Source organism: Protobothrops mucrosquamatus, unplaced genomic scaffold, assembly GCF_001527695.2.
Source record: "Protobothrops mucrosquamatus isolate PMUCROS unplaced genomic scaffold, P.Mucros_1.0 scaffold_13, whole genome shotgun sequence".
NCBI lineage: Eukaryota > Metazoa > Chordata > Lepidosauria > Squamata > Viperidae > Protobothrops > Protobothrops mucrosquamatus.
In genome coordinates this window covers 538,787-562,278 of record NW_015386089.1, presented here as the reverse complement: position 1 = coordinate 562,278, position 23,492 = coordinate 538,787, and the positions used below count along the sequence as shown (strand labels likewise).

The following is a 23,492-nucleotide window of genomic DNA, read 5'->3' as shown; positions in this document are numbered from 1 at the left end:
TGAAGGGCCCGTTGACATTCCCATGGGGACCTCAGTCAACATGGCTATGGATAGACACCAACCTCTATCTAAGGGGACATATATTTTTTTACAGTACAAAGAATAGTGCAAATCTTTTTCCACCTCTTGAGGTGATATGTCAGAGACTATCCTCCAAAAATTGATGGAGCCTGGTCAAAAACCAAATTTGATTTAAACTCACTTTTATTTAAAACTACTCTAGATTAATCAGATAGAGAAAACATTATTTCTACTCACCTATTTAATAATTTTCTTTATGTGTCACATTAAAAATACAAGTTTGGTAACAACCTTTGGAGAGGCATTGTGGAACACTTCTGACTTAAAGCCCAAATTGTATTCTGAAGTATTTTAGCAGTTCATTAACAGATGGCTATTATTAATTGAACTATTCTGCTCCATGTTAACCAGGTTAAGTGAATCAGTTATAAGAGGTGGACAAGATGCATAAAAATGACTGAACTAAGCAGAATTAATTCTACATTTTGGGATATTTATTCAAACCATTTTATGACTTCACTGAAATACAATACATAAGTCTTCTTTTCCTGAACATTACATATTTACTCAATCACAGTAAGAGTTCTGTTAAGCCTTAAAGTATTAAAAAAATCACTATATACTGATGAAGATTGAAGACTGTATTAATCAACTATAAAGTTTAGTTAGTAAAATCAAGATTTATTTTTTAAAATTCAACTGAAACTTCAAGATGCTTTTCTTTGTAACAGGGCTTTTGCAAACTCTACTGAGATCATGTCTGCAAAGTTTTTTTTGACTTCTGTTAACAGTATCATTTATACTGTTGCATATACAATAACATTCAGCCAAACACATGTATCTTGAATTCAGAAGATATGCTTTAGCTATAAACCAACCGAAATAATTGTTTATAAACCATGCCATCCTTTTACAGATAGGAGTCAAGGACAGCATGCCAGGAAAGCCCCAAGCAGTATTCATTGTGGAGCCTTGTGTTTAAGCCTATTGTACTAATGTGACTTCACACTATTCCCTAGCAAGAGACTCACAGGGCCTTAATATCAGATTTCTCTCCTGCTTCTGTCTTAAAAAAAAGAGTCTTATATAAGTCAGAAACCAGCAGGCAGGCAAATTCCTTTCTCCCACAGGTGGAAATGGGTATCAATGTCTAAAATAAAAGCTGACTGTGAAAGCCATTTTTGATAATCTAACAGCCCAATTTCTAATTCCAGAAAAGTAATTTCTATGAGGCCAATGCTTCAGCAGAGCTTAGGGCATGTCTGAAAATGGAGGAGCTAAATCAAGATTCTTGCCTTCAATATATTTCATGAACTGGTTTAATAAATCAGAATACATCAAGTACTGAGCACAGACATGTATATAAATTCCTTTGTGGATGTGCAAGCAATAGGATATTTATAGGCTTTTTTTTTTTACAACTGTTTAGCAATAATAAATGTGCTTTATTGGCTGCCACATCGAAAGTAGTGTGTGAGAAAGAATTGCAAGCTAAGTTTTGATCTTGGATATAAATTTTTGTTTTGAGCCATGTATTCAGAAGCATAAATGCTTAATTTTAGTAGGCATATGGCTGTCTAAAATGATTTTTCCTCCACGTATAGTACTCCAACTGGCAACCTAGATAGTCTAATTAAGAGAAAGAGAGATCAGAGAAGTCTTACGTTGTTCCAGCTGTCCTATGATACACATCAGAAGGACATTCATCGAGTTAAACAAGAATGGCAGTTTTCAGGTTTATGGGATCTATTTTGTTTTTTATTAAACTCTGGAGATACACCAACTGGAGTCTGGGGCAAGAATAACTGAATAGAGCTTATAGTCCTGCACACAAATATCCTTTCCAAGTGTGATCCAATTTTCACTATTTCATCAGCATAATTTAAAATGAGGCATTATATTTAAAATCAGGTGCTTGCAAATCTACTGCAAATTACCTAAAATTAGATCCTTTTTGTTGGTGTATGGTTGAAACATGCAAAAAAAAAAAAGACTGTCATTATCATTATTTATTGATAAAGAAAATTCCTCTTGCATTATTCTCATTGAGATTTCCTTAGGTCTACCAAGTCTGGGCTGCAAAGCTCCAGACAACTACTAGATGGCAGTAACACTAATTCTTTTCTGTCGTTTACTGGCTGTCCAAATTTCTGCAGCCCAGTTAGTCTGCCTCATTTAAATTCACATTCTCTTCCTGACAAGCCTTCCAACAGAACTGATTACAACCCTTTGTCTCTTCTAAATACAAAGAAAGAGCTCCTGAGATCCAGGATGCTGTTAAAAGGCTTCATAGCAGCACTAAAGGCAGGGTTTGCTTTATGAGCACAATCCAGTAAAGGTTGGAAGTGAAAATATCTAGCACAGATTAATTAAGCAATTCTTTTTAAGATCGTATGCTCTTCCCAGGCCAATGTGCCACGAATGTAATGCTGAATAAAGAAAGGGATCCCACTGATCACTAGAGAGATCCAGAGCAGGTTGCTTTGCTGAGGCCGTTTTTCTCACATCCAAACTTAGGCTGTCTCTGGGGAGTTTTGAGAGATGTTCCTTTTTTCTTTTTTTCTTTTTTTGGCTTACGAGATAATGAGGCTCTGATGCGGCTCATATAAAGAATATGAGACGTTGTGGATTGTCCTGAGCTGGATAAAGGGGAGTGACTACACCTTCTCCCTATCTTATGCATGTATACTGCATGCATGTGTCTATTTATCTACCAACGGATAGGACTCAAACTCGGCATCAACGGAGCACAGGGATGGCCGAGCTGGGAAAAAGGCTTGCGGGAAACTCATCCATATTGCTTGATCCCACCGTTAAGAAAAATATGCCAAGCTGAGAAATACTGGGATGGGGACGTGAACACCACCCCCACCACTCTGCAAACTGCATGACAGGCTATGAACTTTCCCCCCCCGACCATACCTTTTTCAGAGACCTTGATGCCCCCCCCATCAGCAAAATGACCTTGTGCTTCAACGCGCCGCCTCCGCCCCCCCCCCGCTCTCCTTCTCCACTCTCACCCTTTCCGCCCATCATTTTATCACCATCTCCGCTAAACGATGCCCCCACGCACCAGAGGAGAAGGCTGATCCTTGCTTTCGCTTCTCGCCCCTTCCCTGCCCTCTTCTTCACGCCTCCCCCGATTCGGATCTTACCCCCCCACTCTGGACCGTCTGAGTTCCAACTCCGGCTTCTGCTCCCGCCGCTACCGATGCCTGCAGGCCCTCGCCGCCGCCTGCTATGAAGAAGGAGTCCGGCTTAGTCCATTTAGGGGTACAGGTGAGAAAGGTGCCCCAATCCTCCCTAAGCACTACCATCAGCTACCTTGTCGGTCATATAAGCATTCCTGTGCAGTATTATAAGGAAATACTATTTTTCCGTGGCGATCCTTTTGTGCAAAGAATTGCTGGATTGAAGGAAGGAGAATCAAAGCAGCGATTCTCCCCCCACCAAGTTCGGAATGGTGGAGCTCAGGAAGCGCAAGGCTACTTGGGAAATGTAGTTTATAATCGGCTGGATGGTAAGCGAGCACGTGGCTTCTGAGGTCGCGTGAATTGGGGGTAGATCACTAGAGACGAATGGTCGATAAAAAGAACTGAAAACCGAGAGGGATTAACGGGATGAAAGGAGCAGGAGAACTGAATAAGATCAAATGCAGAAATAGACATCTACGTGAGAAGCGTTAAGATGAAGGAGCATTGGACCGGGGAGGATAAGAGAAGAAGAGGATTGATGGGATAATTTGGCAGGTTCATTTGAATCAGATAATGATGGGAACATATCCTTCTTTGAGGGCGTTAGGAAAATAGAAGATGCTTCTGAAGCTGTATAGAATGGTTTCTTTATCCTTTGAATAATCACAACTACTTGGGACCATCACTTTAGGGTTGAAGGAGTGGCATCATTTGGTCCAAATGTTTTCTTCAGGTAAATTCACATTTCACATGGAGGCATATGATGGGGAAGGAAAAATATAGCTTAATTGGAACCAAAAATGACTAGAAACTTGTATGCAGTGTCAAAGTTCGCTTTTTAATGTAGATTTATTCCAAAGCACACACAATAGCTTGATCTCTGCCATTTGGGAACCAGGAAATGCTTCCAAACAAAGTATCCAAACATGTTAGACTGTTCTGACATCCTTTGCTTTGATTTGGAGATGTATAGAAGATGGGTAGATAACTGTCAGATATATAATCCTGGATAAAAAGGTTGCTGATTCTGGTGACAACTATCTCAAGGTGGGTCGTCTTGATTGACAGGTGACAGTATTTCATGTTCCATTTGAATTCAAAAGGATTCACTGTTTAAAAAAATTCTATAATATACATTGTAATTTTGCAAAATTCCACTTCTCAACTGAGAGGCAAACCCAGTTTTCCTCCTGGCGTGCTGAACAAAAATTTTGGAAACTGTAGTTCAACATGTCTGGAGGACAGTAGGTTGCATATGATGGCAAAGATAAAAATGTTTATTTAATGTGATCTTCATTTGTTTTATCAATCAAAGGTTGATTATTCTGAGGTTTCTCCATGCTTCAGTTTCAAGATATTTTCTTACTGGGAATCGAAAGATAGCTTTAATATAGGATGACTGATTAGTCATATTTGGAAAGCACTGTAATGTATTTAAGCTGCAATAACCTAACACTTTTAATTTGGTCACTAAAACAATCTAGTTAACCCATTTTCTAGGCTATATACATTGGACTGAACTAGCCAAACAGACAAATCAAGACTAACACCCAGATTTAGCATTGTGTGCAACTGCAACTGCTTGGTCTTAATAATTAGCCTGAATGAATGGATTCTGTGGCCTCAATAAGTGTGTTCTGAGAATACAATCTTGTATTTTTCAAAGCAGGAAAATTAAAAATAGATTCTTATTCCTCTTCCCAAACCTGTTTGGGGATTTTTGAGGTACCTGGATGATAAATTCATCCCCAAGAAACACATGTTTTAAAAAAGACAATAATCAGAGAAAGACCCTGTTTATTTTCTTTCCCAGAACTGCCCCAGGGGAGGGAAAGACAGCACCAGGAGAAGGCAGTTAGGATTTTCTATATTAAAATAACATCTTCATAAAACATGCAGCTGGCCTGGACATGCATCCCACTTACTCCACTCCCTCCTTCCACAGTCCAGCTGAGGTTGAGATTCGAGTTAACAGAGTAACAATTCATCATTACTCCCTTTCCAAGCTGTCCCTGTGAGACCAGCACTGCAGAATGGGGAAAAAGCTGGAAAATTGACCTCTGACTTGTGGAATGGACTGTCTTCTGACTCTTGCTTCCCTAGCTTGGCATTACCCTCTTTTCCATTCTCTTTGGATATATTTTTGCCAGCAGTGTAGGCGTTCTTAGTTCCTAAGAGTATCTACAAGAAGGAGGTGAAGCTTTTCCTTTTTTTGGCTTTCCACCCTGAGGGAAGCAACTGTGGATCAAACTGTGCTGTCTTCTAAGCCCCTATGAAACCACAGAGGCAGGGACGCAAATATTGTGGGACCTTGGTCTTTGGACCTGAGAGATACTGTCACTCAGCAAGGCATAAGGGTTCATTGCATGGGGACAAGTAAAGCTGGAGGGCAAGGGCCATGGCTTGTACTGGCTACTGGGAAAGGCTTCAAAAGCAGGCCTATGCTCCCATAAAGGTATGAGGTGTAGACTGCGTTTGATGACAGCTGAAAATCATCTAGCTAATGATGCCTCTGATCCTCAGTCTTTATTTTCTATATACAATACATAACTTGATGTGGTTGATTGGTCCTGATGTCCAGTTGCCTGTCCATCAAACCAAGTAGTTCCTGACCAATAGGCAGGAATAGGGAAAGGGATAATACCACTGTGAAGCTCCCCCATGCTGCTATCCCACAGAACCCTCCCCTTTGAAGAGCAGAGTGCGTTGATCCAGCAGAGAAAGCATCAGGAAGCAAGAGCAATTATTCTCTCTGCTCAGCAGCTACTTCTTTCTTGCTCGGTTGCTCCTCTAGTGAACATGGAGTCTCCAAATGTTCAGCCAGTCTGGGAGCTTCAATGGTGACCTCGTGAGCCACACTCATGGAGGTACGAGGAGTAACAGGGAGGCGGCCACTGACATCTGTGGCCCGGAGACGTTGCATGAATGTAGTGACTCGAATGGCTTTCTGCAATAAGAAAAGCAATATCAAGAAATGAGTATCTGAACTGCTACCCTTTCTGGTTCTTCACCCAAGTACCAAATGATACCGGTTCTTGAATGAAGAACTGGTACAGATTAAGGCATCTGCAGCTTGCAACTGCTGTAAACTAAAGAAGTAAAATGTTGGGAAGTAGGAACATGGTTTCCTTTTCTCCTCTTTTTGTAACCTTACAACAGCAGCAATATATTTGCATCAATGCTTTCCTTAAAACACTGGATTCTAAAGGTTCATAGGAGAGAAGGAGGAAAAACATGATTGTATTTATATGTCCTATACACTTTGCATGACCTGAGGCCAGACTGATCGAAAGATTAAAATTCTTTCTCTAGTCTAGAGCCTGTCTGGAGGAATCTGTCCTTCTGGCCCATCACCACTGAAGACACTTTTTCCCTACCTTTTTCTTAAAATACTTCATTTTCTGATTACTTGACATTTTTCTCTTTGTTATAGATCATAGAGTTGGAAGGTCATCAAATCCAACCTGCAAGGATTCACTATCTCTTTTAGATTACTATCCAGCCTCTGTTTAAAAACCTCCAGTAAAGGGAAAGAAACCATTCCATAGGGTAACCTCTTCCACTGATTGACAGCTGTTACTGTGAAGAAGTTCTTCCTCATATCTAATTTGTATCTACCCCCTTGAAGTTACAAGTCCTTCTCTGGATTTGCTTCAATTTATCAGTGTTTTCTGTAAACTAGGGTATATAGTATTGATCTATTCCAATGACTCACCCTCCATTTGGCCTTGGCAAAATTTTTCTCAATCTGTGCACAGACCCCTTCTTTGAGGTTCTTTTCGGAAGCAATGTTTCCAGATATCCTGAGAACAAAGAAAGAACATAGAATTATGGCTTAGCACACACACACTGAGGGGTGAAGAATGATCTAAAACGGAAAATTTAAGCAGATTTTCAAAATCTATGAACAGTTCAGGAGATCTGTATCTAATTTTACAAATTGTCTCTTTATGTTAGGTAACTCATCTATCCTAAAGGAGCTCACATTTAGAAGAGGTATTCCTAAATATGTGGAATGTTTTTTTATGTAGAGCAATCTTAGCTTTTGTGCAGCTCCTTAGAGGACTGAATGCTCTTTATTCCTGTACCAAAATTCTTTAATCAGAGGTTTTATTTTCCATTCAGATGAATTTAGGAATTTAGCTATTAGGAAAGAGCTAAGAGCAAAAATAAATTATTTTAGCCAAATAGTAGAAATAAATGATCCCTAAAATGTGATAAACTAAGATTTTTTAATAGATGTGCACACTGAGAATTTAGATATATGCTTAGCAAATTGGTTTAGCATCAGAATTGGGATACTGATTTTCTGTTTATCATTAATTCAGGAATGGCTTTGGACCTCCCTATTTATGTGAAAAATGTGCCTATCATAACAGCAATTATACCAGACTCTATATGGTAACAGTTTGTAATGCTTTTTATTAAAGATGCAGTAAACATTTGCTAGAGTTGCTCACTTCCTAGGGCCAGCCTTAGGCGTTGACTGCTTTTCTTTGCATTCCTATCAACTGTAGTGGCAACAGGCCAATAAGAACATAAACATAAGCTTCAACAAATTAGGAACAAAAGTAGAAAACATAGTTTTATTTCACATGTTCCTCCTCCAAATTGTTCAGGGCATTGCTTGTGCTCCACCCATTTCTTTTATCATTGTAATAATTCTGCAAAATAGAATAATGCAGATATAATGACTAGCCTCAAATCATTCAATGACTTCATGGCAAACCACATCTTTGAATTTAGATCAGTGGTCTTTCGACTGCAATACTATTGGGAGATAGAAACTTGCAGGTTCTGAATATTGAGGGTGGGGATGGGGGGAGAACAGAAGGAATGAGTTGGGAAGTAAAATGGCCGTATCTTTAGAAATAGAATAGAATAAATCTTTAGGAATAAAATAACAGAACAGAACAGAATAGAATAGAACAACAGAGTTGGAAGGGACCTTGGAGGTTTTTTAGTCCAGCCCTCGGCTTAGGCAGGAAACCCTATACCATTTCAGACAAATGGTTGTCCAATCTCTTCTTCAAAATGTCCAGTGTTGGAGCGTTCATAGCTTCTGGAGGCAGGTTGTTCCACTGATTAATTGTTCTGTCAGGAAATTTCTCCTTAGTTCTAGGTTGCTTCTCTCCTTGATTAGTTTCCTTCCCTTGCTTCTTGCCCTGCCCTTAGGCGCTTTGAAGAATAGCTTGACTCCCTCTTCTTTGTGGCAGCCTCTGAGATATTGGAACACTGCTATCATGTCCCCCCTCATCCTTCTCTTCATTAAACTAGACATACCCAATTCCAGCAACTGTTCTTTATATGTTTTAGCCTCCAGTCCCCTAATCATCTTTGTTGCTCTTATCTGTACTCTTTCTAGAATCTCAATATCTTTTTTACATCGTGATGACCAAAACTGGATGCAGTATTCCAAATGTGGCCTTACCAAGGCATTATAAAGTATTAACACTACAGGTGATCTTGTATTCATTCTCATCCCATTAGTATTGATACCATTATGTGTGATACATAATTAGGTAGGTGATGCAGTGTAACACGTAAGCCATTTTAGGTCAGGTATATGTATATCTGCGCACAGGGGATGCATTTGCTCCGGTCTGAAAGAGTTCCACTCACCAGATATGTCCCAAGGCTTCCTGGGCTGTGATTCGTTGGTCCTGATCTACTTCCATTAGTCTTGACACCAACTTTTTAGCTTCAGGAAAATAGAAAAGATAAGATAGGGAATTAGACAATGTTTAGGAGAGTCAGATGATCACTCTTAGGACTAGATTTTTGGATCCATATTGCAGGAAATGAAGAGGAACTGTTCTAAGAAAGTAGAACAGATTAATGCATGGAGAATTGCAATTCTGAATATTCCTGTTTTCAGACAGGAAACTGGAATGGCAAAGAATGTCCTTCCTCGTTGTGCTTTTGCTTTCTTAAAATCGGCAAGCATTTCTCTTTTCATAATGGCATCTCCAGCTTGCAGAGAAGAAGTCTTCAGAGGTATCCCACTTCCTCCTGGCCTGGTGTGGTACATAAGAGCAATTCCATGTCTATGAGAGAGAAGCTAACGAGACTGGATGGTGCTTACCAGCGACGGAGATATCATCCCAATATGGAGAGTCAAATTCATACTCCCCAGCCAGAATTTTGCGGAAGATGCGGCGATTGTGACTGTCAGTATTTTCATCATCTGTGTCATCATAGAACGGGGGGTTCCCAGACAATCTGTGATGGTAAACGAGGGAAGAAGAAGAAGAAAAAGAAGTCACACGTTTTCTTAATGTAGTGTTTATGCTTATAGCCAAATATGCTGGTCAGCTTGTTGTGATTTTTCAACTTATGTTAACTTATCCCAACATGACACTTAGGCTTCATACCCGCGTTCGGCAGTAAAACAAAGGTCTCCAGTCCCTGAATGTTAATTCAAGTCTAAACTAGATTTGGCAGAAGACACAATTTAGCTAGTTTAGAATCTTATTGCAGATAAGAAAGAAACCTGAAACACAACAGTTGGCATCCTATCATACTGCAAGAAAGTCAGAGATTTCTGTGTGGCTATGTTCCAGAATTAAAATACTGAGCTTTTCCCCTAATCCTTCTAAATCAGGGGTGTCAAACTCAATTTCATTGAGGGCCGCATCAGCATTGCGGTTGTCCTTGGGGGGCCGGGCAGGTGTGGCCAGGGTGGGCGTGGCCTATTGGGTGGGTATGGCCAGCTCTACATCGTTTGCGTCAAGGGTACCTGTGGGGCCTGGGCAGAAGTGGGACAGATCTGAGGGTCTCTGGCAGAAGGGGGTGGGACCAGGGCAAGCGCCAAGGCATGGTCCACTGGAAGAGCCTCACTGTTCCTCTCAGGCCATGCGAAGGGGGGCTGGATGGTGCCACAGGCTGCCCGGAGCCCTGGGCAACAGAGGTCAAACACCCAGGCCGGCCCTCAAGCACCCGCGCACCAAGCCCAGCCCCACTACCCCAGAGGGGGCTCCAGCTGCACTTATCTCCTCCTCAAGGCTGCTGCTGCTGTGCTTGCTTTCCTTAGCCAGGTTGCTCATGATGGGTATTAGGGCAAAGTCAGAGGGAGCCCCACTCCCTCTCCATGGGAGGAGACCCAGCTTTGTATCCAAAGCTTCCTTAGCAATAGGATGGGAGACCCCCAGGATAGGCCAGGAGGAGGGGGCAAGGGGATGGTGGAAGGGCAGCTGGGCAGGACTAAGGCAGGACTTCCCTCAGACCCTCCTTCTCTTCCTTCCGTCCTTCCTTCCGTCCTTCCTTCCTTCCTTCCTTCCTTCCTTCCTTCCTTCCTTCCTTCCTTCCTTCCTTCCTAAGAACAGTGATGGGAAATATTTGAGATGAGGGAGGGAGAAAAACAGGCAAGAAACGCAGCTGGGGAGGTGTCACCCTTCGTGAGGAATGAAGAAATGCAGCATCGCCTGGAAGTGGCCAGCACATGGCCCTCGCCTACTTCATATATCTGGCTTGGTGGGCTTTGAGGGAGGGGATGCCGTGAGCAGCGTGAGAGTCAAAGTTACCTGGGCAATGCCATGCAGCCCCCAGCCTGCCTGGTTTCGGCAGGCAGCGAGGCGCTCTCCTCACAGTGCCGAGAGGCGGAGCCAGGCAGCGCGAATCCAAAAAGAAGTGTGACGCCACCCAGCCCCTAGCCTGCCTGATTTCGGCAGGTAGTGGGGCGCTCTCCTCATAGCGCCAAGAGGCTGAGCCGGGCAGTGTGAAGCTCGCCAGCTTTGCACCTTGCTGCCTGCTGAAATCAGCAGGCTGGGGGCTGAGCGGCGGCACACTTCTTTTTGGATTCGCGCCACCTGGCTCAGCCTCTTGGCGCTGTGAGGACAGCGCCCCACTGCCTGCTGAAACCCCTCCCCTGGAGCCCATCAAGCCGGATATGTGAAGTAGGCGAGGGCCATTTGCTGGCCACTTCCAGGCGATGGTGCATTTCTTCATTCCTCACAAAGGGTGACACCTCCCCAGTGCGCGCCCAGGGGGCGGGGCCAATGCGGCAGAGGCAGTCCCTTGCTGTTTCCAGATGGCCTTGTGGAGCTAAAACTTAATGCGTTTCAGCATAGATGGCCACCACAAAATTGTACATTGGCTCCCGGGCGGCCTGGGCTGGGGCCAAGGCAGCGGGGGCCATTCCCTCACTGTTTCCAGGATGGCTTCGCGGGCCACATGAAACCACATCGCGGGCCGCATCCAGCCCCCGGGCCTTGTGTTTGACATGTCTGTTCTAAATGAATATCGGGTGGGGGGGTATGAATGAAATCCTTCCAATCCCTCCAAAGGATACATGGGAAGGGGTTGCTTGGTTGCTGAAGTAGCTGAAAAATGTTTATATAACAGCCCCCTCTAGCCTGGGACCTGCTGGCTCTCACCTCACTCCTTGGATTGATGTGCTCAAATGTGCTCGATTAGGATGGTTATTGTTTTCACCTAGCATAGCTTATCAAGGCTACAGAAATCCTGGTAACCATTAGATGGCAGCAAAGAATTAATGTTTTCCATATCACTTCTATTTAGTAGCTATTTGATATTGTGTAGCTCAGATCTGATAGTCCTAGCAAAGCAACTGCAAAAATATGAACCTGCCCATTCTCTGTACATTCTGATATGCAGGCGCGTTCTCTCTCTCTCTCTCTCTCTCTCTCTCTCTCTCTCTCTCTCCCCTCCCCTCCCCTTCCCCCTCCCTTCCTCCCCCCTCTCTCTGACACACACACACATACACACACACACACACAAATGGAACTCACAGAATAAACATGATAACTCCAACAGCCCAGCAGTCAACAGGACGTCCGTAGCGTTGCCGAGCAACCACTTCAGGAGCTGGGAGGGCAGACAAATGGATCAAAGACAACTATAGAAAATGTGAGCAAGACATATCCCGCGCAGCAAGAGGCAGATGCTAGATTTGCTACTTCACATTTCCCAATAGAACTCTGTCGATGCACAAAGAACAGAAATTTAAGAGGTGAGCTTTTCTGTCTTACGGAGAGAAAAACTCCACTTGTTGAATATTTGCCTGTGCAGTTCTTTTTCAGGACAGTTTGCAAATGTAGCAGGGAGAAAGTATCTCACATCTGGGATATTTCTTCTTTGTCCGAAAGCAAGTACATACCTAAATATTCAGGAGTCCCACATGGTTCTGTGATGGCACCATTCTCAAAGCGTGAGAGATAAAAATCCCGCAGAACCACTTTTGAGCGGTTATTCTGGTTGTAGTACATAAGATTCTCCAGCTAAAAGAAAGAGCCCCAAATTAGCAAACTTCCTTGCATTCTCCTTCACAACGGAGCAAAGGGTGCGTTGCCCCCCATTCATGAAAATGTCTTCCAGTGCTAAAAGGACAGCTATCCCAGGTAAAACCACTAGAGGGGATAGTTGCTCTGAAAATTTTGGCTTTAGCATTCAATGCCGTTTCTTTACCTTTAGATTGCGGTGAACAATGTGCAGATTATGTAAATAAGCTAATGCCTCCAGCACTTGCCGCACAACGTTGCTGGCATCCTTTTCTGTGTAGTAGCCCTGGTCTAGAATCCAGTCAAAAACATCGCCGCCAGTAGCCCTGTAGGGAATACCACAGCCAGCTTGACAAGTGGAATTGAGTAGACCCCAGATGGCCACTTAGTGGCATACAAAGACGTAACAGAAAAGGCTCATCCTTTGCTACCATCTACTGTTCATCTGGACTTCTGCAGCAAAGCTATGGTATGATTAAGTACTAGGCAAAGACGCCGTGCATATCATGCCAGGGTAGAGCCTGACATATGCAGAGTTTCTCTGTTCAGAATGTTAAACAGAAGCAATCTGAAGGCGGGGTGAATCACACTTGGGCTGGGTTATATATTCACTAAGCCAAGGCTTGCTTAACTATCATCTGCTATAGACATATTTGGCTGCATTTATATAAACTATAAAACATGTTTACAAACCACAATACATTGGTTCAGTTTATCCATCGTGCTAAAGTATAGTTTGATTTTAGTTTGGGGCAGGAGTGGCAACTTTCTCCATCCCAAAGATGACTCCTTTGACATGTTAACAGCTGCAGACCAGAAATTTGTGGATGCAGCCAGGGCAAAGAAGTGGGCAGCTGCAATTTAAAAAATGTAAAATTAAATTATTTATATATTCCCTTTCATATGTAGAATTATTCTTTCCTTTTGTGACATTAAAAGGTCTGATTTGGTGATAACATTAGGGGAGGCTGTCTGTTTGCTCTCAAGTCTTCTGAGAGCAGCTTGGGGGTCCTGTGCACCCTTGGTTTGGTGTGTTGAGTAATCCTAGCCTAGGAGTGGAAAGGCTTCAATTCATATCAGCCACAAAACTCTCTGGATTAAACCATCTAATAGAATAGTTGGGTTGAAAAAAATGGGGGTATATGAAAGCTGTCTATGCTATTTTCATTTCCTTGGAAAGTATAAATAAATACAATCAAATAAAGCTGGCATATCAGCCTGGGGGGGGAAAAGAAATAACTTCAGTACATTAATATTAATGTTCTGTATTCTTTTTGCATATCTCATTTATCTATCTATCTAATCTATATCTATCATCACTTCTCAGTCAAACTTACAATTCTTGGATAATGTAGAATTCCTTCCTCGTTTCAAATGTGTCAATCAGTTGTAAGATATTGGGGTGATTCACCCTGGAAGAAAAATGCAGAGAGACCTCAGTTTCCCCTCTTCCCCTTAGCCGAATCATAAATGTTTTCTGCCTGTCATCAACTTGCCTGGCCTGTGATATCCTCCATCTCCTCCCTTGCTGAGATCATCCTTGAGTTGCCTGTTCCCCTACTGGTCTGGCTCTGTTGTTTGCCCCCCCCCCCCCGAGTTCATTTCTACAGAGACCAAGTCAGCAGAAATCTCAACCTGCCCTAGGGCTATCTCAATAATTCATGCCTGGCCTTTAAACAGTAAAGAAACTTAAAACAGTTCTTGTGATGCCAGTAGGTCAGGAAATAAAAGGTGCATTTTTTAAAAAAGCAAACAAACAACACCATTAATTACAATGAATGATGGGGACAGAAAAGGGAATGAATGTTCATTCTTTTTCTGAGGATGTGAACCTCGTTCCTCCTTGTCATTGCTTTACTTTTTTGCTTGCTTACATAACAGCTGTTGACTCTAAAGTACTCAAGATGAATTTAAAGCAAAAAAAAATTAACCTGTTTTTTACTGCTGGAAATACTACCTTTTTAACATTCTGAAAACAAACATAAACACACACACACACACACACACACCTGAGGACATTTATCTTTGGTATCTGATTTGTGATTTTATTGGATTTTTATTTTGCTGTTGCATACTGCCCAATATTTTACAATTGGAGGAGAAAATTAGCATTGTTAAGGAATGGAATCGAATCAAATTGAATTATGAGTTTTGCTATAATTATGCCTCAGCTGTCTCAGCTGAACAGGAACAGGAATATTTCCCAAATAATTTGGCAGTTAATAACCTTGCTATTGTTAGGACTATCATAAAAATGTATTAAACCTGATGGCATTATTTAAGAACAAAAGAAAAAGAAAAACTAACAAGCCTTACAATAAGTCCTAGTATTAAGAGGCCCTGGTGGGCAGCTCTGAAGCCTCTGGGTCCCACTATATGCATAGTAATGGGCATCAAGAGCTGCTAAAGCTGTTTTTGATGAGGATTCATGAGGAACTGGATGTCCTTGAAGGAGCAGGGAAAGCTTTGCAATGGAAGTCAGGGGCCAGACAATAAATTCTGGTTGATGCAATGTCCCCAGAAAAAGGAGAAATTGTGAGATTGCCCACTTGTACTCTGGATCAGGGCTTTTCAACCATTGGTACGGGTACCACCTGTGGTACATTGGCCCCTGGCAGGTGGTACGCGACCATCCTAGAAAAGTGGTAGCGGGGGAGGGGAATGAGCTGAACCGGTGGCAGCACCGCACAAGCCTGAGTGAGAGACGGCTGGAGCTGCAGGGCTGTCAGGGCTCAGCGGAAGCGCCAGGATCAGTGCCGCTTTCCAGCTGATAGGCTCTTCTTCGGGGTTGTCAGGGCTCAGTGGAAGCACCAGGATCAGCACCAGGCTTCAGCTGGAGCTCGGCGCTGATCCTGGTGCTTCTGCTGAGCCCAGAAGAAGCGCCGATCAGCTGGAATGTTGCAGCCTCTCCAGGGTCTTGTGATTTACATTCAGATGCTTGGCAACCGATTCATATTTATTACAGTCACAGTGTCCCAGGGTCATGTGAAGTGACCAAAACCGGCTGCAACCACCCAGCAGACGGGGGGAATAAAAACCAAACACCCCCCCACCCCACCCCCGCTGCCAATCCTCAACAGAAATGCTCACAACAATGAAAACCTCGGACAGGAGGAAGAGCGCCGCTGGGTGGGCGGGCAGGTGTCTTGCTCGGCTGTGGCTTGGGGGGCACTTTTTTCAGTGTCATTGTAACTTCAAACAGTCACTAAGCGAACTGTTGTAAGTCGAGGACTACCTGTACTTTATCACTTTTTTCCTTTTTTGGAGGGGTCATCAAGTTTTGACACCTTGCTAGGCGACTGGTGGTACTTGGATGTTGCCATATCCTAAAAGTGGTACCATGGGTGAAAAGGTTGAAAAGCCCTGCTCTGGATAGTTGCTCCTCATAAGTAGACTGCAAGAATGCAGGTATTTACATTCAACTTGTGAGTTGAGCAACTGGGAATTAAAGGATTTCAATGAAGCTCGTATGCATAATACAGTCTATATGGACCTAAGGTTTGTACAACTCCATTTCTTAAACATTTTCAAATGTAACTAATTTACTACCAAAGAGACATTTTATGTCTGTCTGTCTGTCTTATCAAATTTATTTTCCGCCCATTTCATGGTTAGGCAACAGAGATTTTCTAAGTAGTAGGATAAAAAATTCCACTTAATGAGTCAACATTCTTTCTGAATTACCAAGGAAAAAAAGGTTTTAAAAATTTATTTATTTTTTAACAAAAAGCTTACTAAGAAATAGATGTAGGGAAGTTTAAAACAGGTAAAGAGAATAGTTATTTTGATTTGTGTCTGTGTGTGAACCTGTCTTTGAAATTATTGGAATTAAAATAGACAAATGATTTGGATCCTTGTTGGAAAAATGTATAATAACATGTTTGCATAAATGTGCACTCCTCTTATAATTAGGGATGCGACTATGTTTAGAATTAACCAATCACATTCACTGGTGTTAAGTAGTAGTCAATACATACCTGGCATCAATTAAAGTTTAACTCTGATCAACCCCATATAAAGTTTGGCTGTTCTAGTAGGATTTTTGGAACATTTACTCCGTTGCCTCTTACAGCAAAAGCTATGGTCTCTGCAAAGACCTTACAAAGCATCAAAGTGATCTCATTGTTGGAAGATATCAGTCAGGAGAAGGGTACAATTTTTTCCCCCAAAGCATTGGATATACCATGGAACACAGTGAAGACAGTCTTCAACAAGTGGAGGAAATATGGCACAACAGTGACATTACCAAAAACTGGATGTCCTTCCAAAATTGATGAAAAAAACAAGAGGAAAACTGGTCTGAGAGGCTGCCAAGAAGCCAACATCAACATTAAACGAGCTGCAAGAATTTCTGGCAAGTATTGGTGGTGTACTACATGTGACAACAATCTCCCATATTTCTCATATGTCTGGGCTGTGGGATAGAGTAGTAAGATGAAGCCTTTTCTTCAAAAAAATAAAATAAAAATGCAAAAACATACATCAAGTCTGACAAAAGCATGTGGGAAAATGTGTTATGGTCTAATGCAGGGGCCTTCAAACTTTCAAATTCCTGGCTGAGGAATTTTGGGAGTTGAAGTCCACAAGTCATAAAAGGGCCAAGTTTGAAGACCCCTGGTCTAATAAGTCCAAAACTGATTTTTTTGGCCATAATGCAAAAACACTATGGATGACCAAAAGTACACCATACCCACAATGAAGCCTAGTGGTGGCAGCATTATGCTTTGTGGCTGCTTTTCTTCAACTGGAACTGGGGCTTTAGTCAAGATGGGGGGAATTATGAACAGTTCTAAATATGTCAATTTTGGCACAAAACCTTCAGGCCTTTGCTAAAACACTGAACACGAAGAGGAATTTCACCTTTCAACACAACAACAACCCAAAGCATACCTCCAGAACAATAAAATAATGGCTTCATCAGAAGAAGATCGAAGTTTTGAAGTGGCCTGGCCAGAGCCCAGACCCAATTGAAAAATCTGTGGGGTGACCTGAAGAGGGTTGTGCACAGGAGATACCCTCACCATCTGACAGATTTAAAGTGCTTTTGTCAGGAAGAGTGGGCAAAGATTCCCAGGGCAAGATATGCCATGCTGATGGGCTCCTACCACCAAAAACTGAATGCTGTCATAAAATCAAAAGGTGCTTCAAGAAAATATTAGTTTAAGGGTATGCACACTTATGCAACCATGTTATTGTATGTTTTTTATTGTTATTTCCCCCCTAAAATATTTCAGTTTGTTTCTCTATTGAATTATAGAGTTTATACTGTATGTTATATTAAAGGTGGGAAAAATTCTGAAGTGATTTATTATGGTCTGATTTTTCTACATCTCAAAACCTGGCATTTTAATGGGTGTGTAGCCTTTTTGTATCCTCTCTCTCTCTATTTTTTAAAAAAACAAACCCCTTCTTGCCGCTGTGGGTGTTATGTGTCCTCCCTCAATCTCAGGTCCTCTAACAAAGACCTGGGAGGTTGTGAGCTCTGCAGAGTATCTTAACTGGTCTAGCACTGCACTCTTCTGTGGCAGAGAGATCTGATATTGTTTCTGGGGTCTATTGGAGCCAACTCTTCTAACTTAGAAGTCACAACCCTGTGTGTCCCTGCCACCACTTTGACCTTTACTTTCCACATCCTCTCTAGTTCCTCCTTCAGGCCCTGGTACTTCTCCAATTCTCATACTCCTTCCTGATGTCTACGAAGATTCTCAATCATGGTTGTCTCAAAGGTGATTTCCCCCCCCCCCAAAAAAAAAGGCAACTGGATTTCCTTAGTTTTTTTCCTACGAAAAGATGAGAAGTAAAACGTTTTCAAGGGGGGAAAAAACCCCAAGCAAGTCCACTTGCCTTTTTGGGGGGGGAAAGCACCTTTGGGACTCCTCCTTGAAGTTTCTGTCACTTGGCATTTATCACAACTGCTGTCTTCTGTCGTCTACTACAATGATGTGTAGGTTGACTGGCCAGTGCCTGCCTGCCTGTCTGCTTGAATCTGGAAATCACACATGATCCAAGTTCTGTTATTCTCCATGACCTATGGAACCTCCCATCTGGGCTTGGGAGGGTTTAGCCCATACACTGTGCAGATGTTCCTGTATACAATGCCAGCTATTTGGTTGTGCTGTTCAGTGTGTACTGTTCCTGCAAATGTGTGTTGGATTGAAGTCTCTCTGCACAGTCTGCACCTTGGGTACTGTCTAGTGGGGTAGAACCCTGCTTCTAGGTATCTGTTGGTTGCAGGGAAACATACATACTGGGAAACCAGGAGTTTTCATTGTTACTTTACTGCTGCAAATATATATATATATATATATCGAGCTTTGATTGGCAGGGAGCCCTCTCCCCCCTCCTCTTGGGTAATTTTCTCCAGATCTTGAGCCTAGTTCTTTTCATCATTTTGATAGCCAGAGACTTGCTATAGTGGTCCCAGGATAGAGCTGAATCTGGCTCAGTGACTATCTAGAACAGGGGTCTTCAAACTTGGCCCTTTTATGACTTGTGGACTTGTGGCAAGCTGGCTGAGGAATTCTGGGAGTTGAAGTCCACAAGTCATAAAAGGGCCAAGTTTGAAGACCCCTGATCTAGAAGATTCCCTTGGAACCACATTTACATCAGTTTGGTGCAGTGGACAAAAAGTGGGATTTAAATGAGTAAACATACACAGTAGTCCTTTGTCCTATGTCACTAAATCATCTGAAAAGAGAAGCCATTCTGCTCTCCCCTACGTGCCAGCGTTGACCCACTTTCCGGTGGGAAAGATCAGCATTGCAATGTTTCCAATTAAGTCTGGTAACGGATGCTTTAGCAGTTATCCCGAGCCAGCTAATCAGAGGATTCTCATCCAACCCTGCCTGATCTAAAGTTTGGCTATCTTGCACAGCTCTTATTTGATCGTATGTTTATCATATTTTCTCCATAGATGCAGTTTCCATTAAGAGAATATTTTTCCACTCTTCAAAAATAGTGAGGAGGAAAGCTGTAGTGAGCAATTTCCTATCTAGTGATACAGTTGTTAAAGGGCACAGAAGCCTTGCCAGGAAAACAAAGAAGCAGATGGCTCCTTAATACCTCAGCATGTTTGCTGCTGTCTGTTGTTTTAATTTCCCCCAATATTTTGGTCTCTCTGTTCCCTCTCTCATTATTCCGGCGCGCTCAAGTACCTTCCCTGTACATCTGTCGTCATAATTGAACATATATGCTACAACTTAGCTAGAGTGACCATTAACTCATTATAGACACTCTTCAGTTTAGCCATCACTGAGGATGCAGAAATCTGGACAACCCCTAGATCAGCTGTTCTCAACCTATGGGTCGCGACCCCATTTGGGGTCGATCGACCATTTCACGGGGGTCGCCAAGCAAGGCTGTCCGCCATTTTTTTCCCCTTTTCCGGCGGGTGCCTTACCTCCCTTGGGCTGGGCCAGCTGGTGGTCGGCCTGCTCCGTCTCTGCCGCTTGCCAGCTACGCCTCAGCCGGCGCAGGGGGCGGAACCATGCATGCGCGGCACTCCCGGGCAGGGAAAGTCCTCGACTTACGACCGGTTGGGTAGTCCTCGACTTACGACCGGTTTAGTCCTCGACTTACGACCGGTATAGTCCTCGACTTACGGCCGGTTGGGGGTTGCGGCATTAAAAAGGTTGAGAACTACTGCCCTTGATGACAGCAAAGAGTGGCCATCTAGTGGCCATTTGGATATATGCAACCCAGATGTGCTAGGACAGTATATCTAATTCAGTTGGCAGTTGCTACAAAAAAGGAGTATCTTTATTTACAGTGATACAGATGGTGGCTCATACTGAAATTCCTTTTGCTACTCAAGGAGGCAGAAGGACAATGTCAATTCTTGTACATGCGTGCGCACACATATACACATCAGGAACCTACATTTTTAGGATGAAGATTTCATTCTTGGCTGCTCTTCGCACTTTGCGCCCATCTTTCTTGAGAAATTTCTTGCAGATGTACAGCCTCTCTGTTTGTCGTTCGCGGGCCACACAGATCTCACAGAATTCCTTCCTGTGGAATAGGGATCAGAAAGAACCCCGTTTTTTTTTTAATGTCTAGGTTGATGTTCTTGATGTTCTGTTTTCTATAGTTACCAGCCAAATATCGTTAGATGGTATATAGCCAAAATGGAAAGAGATGCCCAATGCCTGTTAAAACTGTTTTAGTTATCAGAATTAATAGACAGTGACAGAACTATATTTTACATGCTTTCTCTGGTCAGGATCAAAAAAAGCAAAACAGACTAGAGAGATTTTAAGGCCCAATATGGTCCCCATTTTTCAGCCTCACCTACCTCATGTGCTTATTGTAGGAATAAAATGTATGTGTCAAAGAGACAGAAGAGCTTATACAGTGTTTTACCTCCTTGGAGTGAAGAAAAGAGAGAATATAAATAGAGTTAATAGGTAAAGGCAAAACACCAGGGCAGACCTGAAATATCCAGAATTCCTTTGTGTATTTGGGGTAAGATAAAAGTCATTAAGATTATTTTATTTCCAAGTTTGATTTACATTTTGGGAAGCCCTACATAAACAACTTTTTAGGCCATAGAATAAATTTCTTCAGCAAGGACATACCACAGAATTACCTGTAAAGAAAAGTGGACTGCCTCATTTACAGCCTTATCACTGGCATTTATCTAATTGCTGACTGGAGTAAGAAGTTCAGATTTTAACTCTTCTTTGGGCTGAGTTTAACAGAGGTTGAGTGACATCAAGGAAATCTAGCACAGAGTGGGATTCTTGCTTATGCCCTTAAATCTGTAGGACATCTTATATGGGAAATATTGGACTGCAGTAGTAATTTTTAGCTATAAGTAGTTCTTGACTTATGGCCATAATGGAGCCCAGAATTGTCACACAAAGCAGTTAAAATCCGTCTAACAGGCACATGACTAGAACTACTACACGACCAATGATACAAACTGTACAAAAATGCCACAGGGGCCCCACCAGTTAATAACAGCCATATTAACTGGAAACCAAACCAGATCTTAAGGGCTTCCTGGAATACCAGGAGAGTGAGTGCCATCTATAGCTCTGGGTGCATGTTAATCTAGAGCAGGGGTCTTCAAACTTGGCCCTTTTATGACTTGTGGACTTCAACTCCCATAATTCCTCAGCCAGGAATGCTGGCTGAGGAATTCTGGGAGTTGAAGTCCACAAGTCATAAAAGAGCCAAGTTTGAAGACCCCTGTTCTAGAGGGTGTGGGTCACAGTAGAGAACATAGAGCAGGAGTGTCAAACTGCCGGCCCACAGGCCGGTTTCATCATACCGAAGCCATGCCCACCCCATTGCCAGCAATGCAAAAAGAGTTCGTGATACGTCACGGCACATCACATGATGTGGCGAGTTTGACACCCATGACATAGAGGAATTGTTCTGTTAGAATAGTTTTCTAATCCTTTTAACTCTTCTATTATTAACATAATTATTAGTTTTGATGGTCTGGTATTAGCAATACTGTTGTATGTATTGATACTGTCTCTCTATTCATCACAGAGCGTTGTAATCTTTGTGTTGAAAAAGTTTGAAATTGAGTTGTGTTATATTATAAATACCATATGGACTAGATTGTCTATTTGGCAGTCAGAGTGGGAAGCCATCTACTACCGGTAGCTATTGCTCATCCCGCTCAGCAGCCAGTAATGCAGCTGCAATCAGATAAGCTATTTCACAGCACCTATGTTGCTGTTCCTTCCTCCTGCTGCTTGCAGCAAATTAGCTGGCCAGGTACAGGCTGAGATGAATCTCCGTATCCACTGAGCATCATGGACTGCATTTCAGGAACCCCAGCACAAAGAGCAAGACAAGCAGAGAGAGAGGGGCTATTAATCCACAGTGAAAAGAAGATCATAGATCCACAGCCAGGAGGTATAAACTCAGAACCTTGAACGTACCTGGTAACAGCAGAGAAAGTAGCGTACCTGTTCTGCAATTTGAAATTCATATGCCTATTTTATAATAGGCTGACTATGAGAAGATGCCACAGTGTATTGGATGTGGCAGTGTTACTGCAGGGTATCTCCTAATAGGTGGAGAAGAAAGGAAGAGGCTTCCTTCATGATGCATCTCTCAAATTATTAGGACGCTGGTTGCAAATCCATTGCATTCTAAGGTGGCCCTCAGGACTCCAGCAAACTGGGAGTAGTTTCAGGCAAGGTCCCTACTTACGCTCGTAGCAGCTGTCCAATCTCATACTTGTCGGTGATGTCAGAAAGGCTGTTGTAATTCTTTTCATCCCGCAGTCCGATGCAGCCAAACGGCATCCTGGAGGGAAATATAAAGACTGACTATAAGTTTTGGTGTAACTTCTCTGAGCCTGTTTATCCTGTGTTCCCTACAGGTTGTAAGTCAGAGATGGAGATTGGCTTTTGCTGTAGAACCTTAAGCAGCCAGCTTTAAAAGGAAATACTCAAGCCAGCAGTAGCCATGCAGCTTTTAGTACAGCCTTGATTGCTAGATTTCAAGCACAAGTCAGAAGGATCGGCATGTTTTGTTCTGAACCAACAGTTTCATTTTTCTCTTGCAGAATACCTCCCAACTTTTATAATCAAATCCCCTATTTCTATCCTGTCATGGAAGCTTCATGTGTACTCCAAACTAGCTCTTAATCGGAGGCATTGTCCTTCAGTGGAGAGAGGGGATCAGGCTATGCCATACTTTGAAGTGTCTGTGCATTTATGAATTTATGACGCCTTTTTTCTGTCAGAATTCCCTTCATGCTTCATTAGCATGACCTTCCTACTTCACACAGTGGGAAAATGAGGCTGAGGCTAAAGCCATAAGTTCTGCCTCTCTCTCCACTCACAGGAGAACACACTTTCAACATGTGCTCCAATTCTCTAGAAGTCCTCCATTTTTCCTATGGCCAAAGAGCCAGTAAAGGATCTTAGGTCACATCATCAAGGAGGAAAGCATGATAGTGTGTTTACTTCTTTATTAAATTTTTATGCTCTCCATCTCTCCTATAAGGTGGAATCTATATGATGACCCGAGGTCACATTGATTTCATGAGTAGAAAACTTTTCATCTCCAA

At 42.5% G+C, this 23,492-nt stretch overlaps 1 protein-coding gene across 1 annotated transcript; it reads right to left on the bottom strand.

Annotated features, from left to right (window-relative positions):
• Positions 1 to 5,958: 5,958 nt before the first annotated feature.
• LOC107294081 (caM kinase-like vesicle-associated protein) lies at positions 5,959 to 22,727 on the bottom strand. The gene is made up of 10 exons (XM_015823323.2): positions 22,628 to 22,727; positions 20,333 to 20,464; positions 13,792 to 13,866; positions 12,642 to 12,780; positions 12,334 to 12,454; positions 11,966 to 12,041; positions 9,301 to 9,437; positions 8,838 to 8,916; positions 6,931 to 7,018; positions 5,959 to 6,162 (listed from the first exon to the last, which is right to left on the bottom strand). The coding sequence occupies exons 1-10, from the start codon at positions 22,720 to 22,722 to the stop codon at positions 5,959 to 5,961; spliced, it is 1,146 nt and encodes a 381-aa protein (XP_015678809.1). The 5' UTR covers positions 22,723 to 22,727.
• Between the last annotated feature and the right edge of the window lie 765 nt (positions 22,728 to 23,492).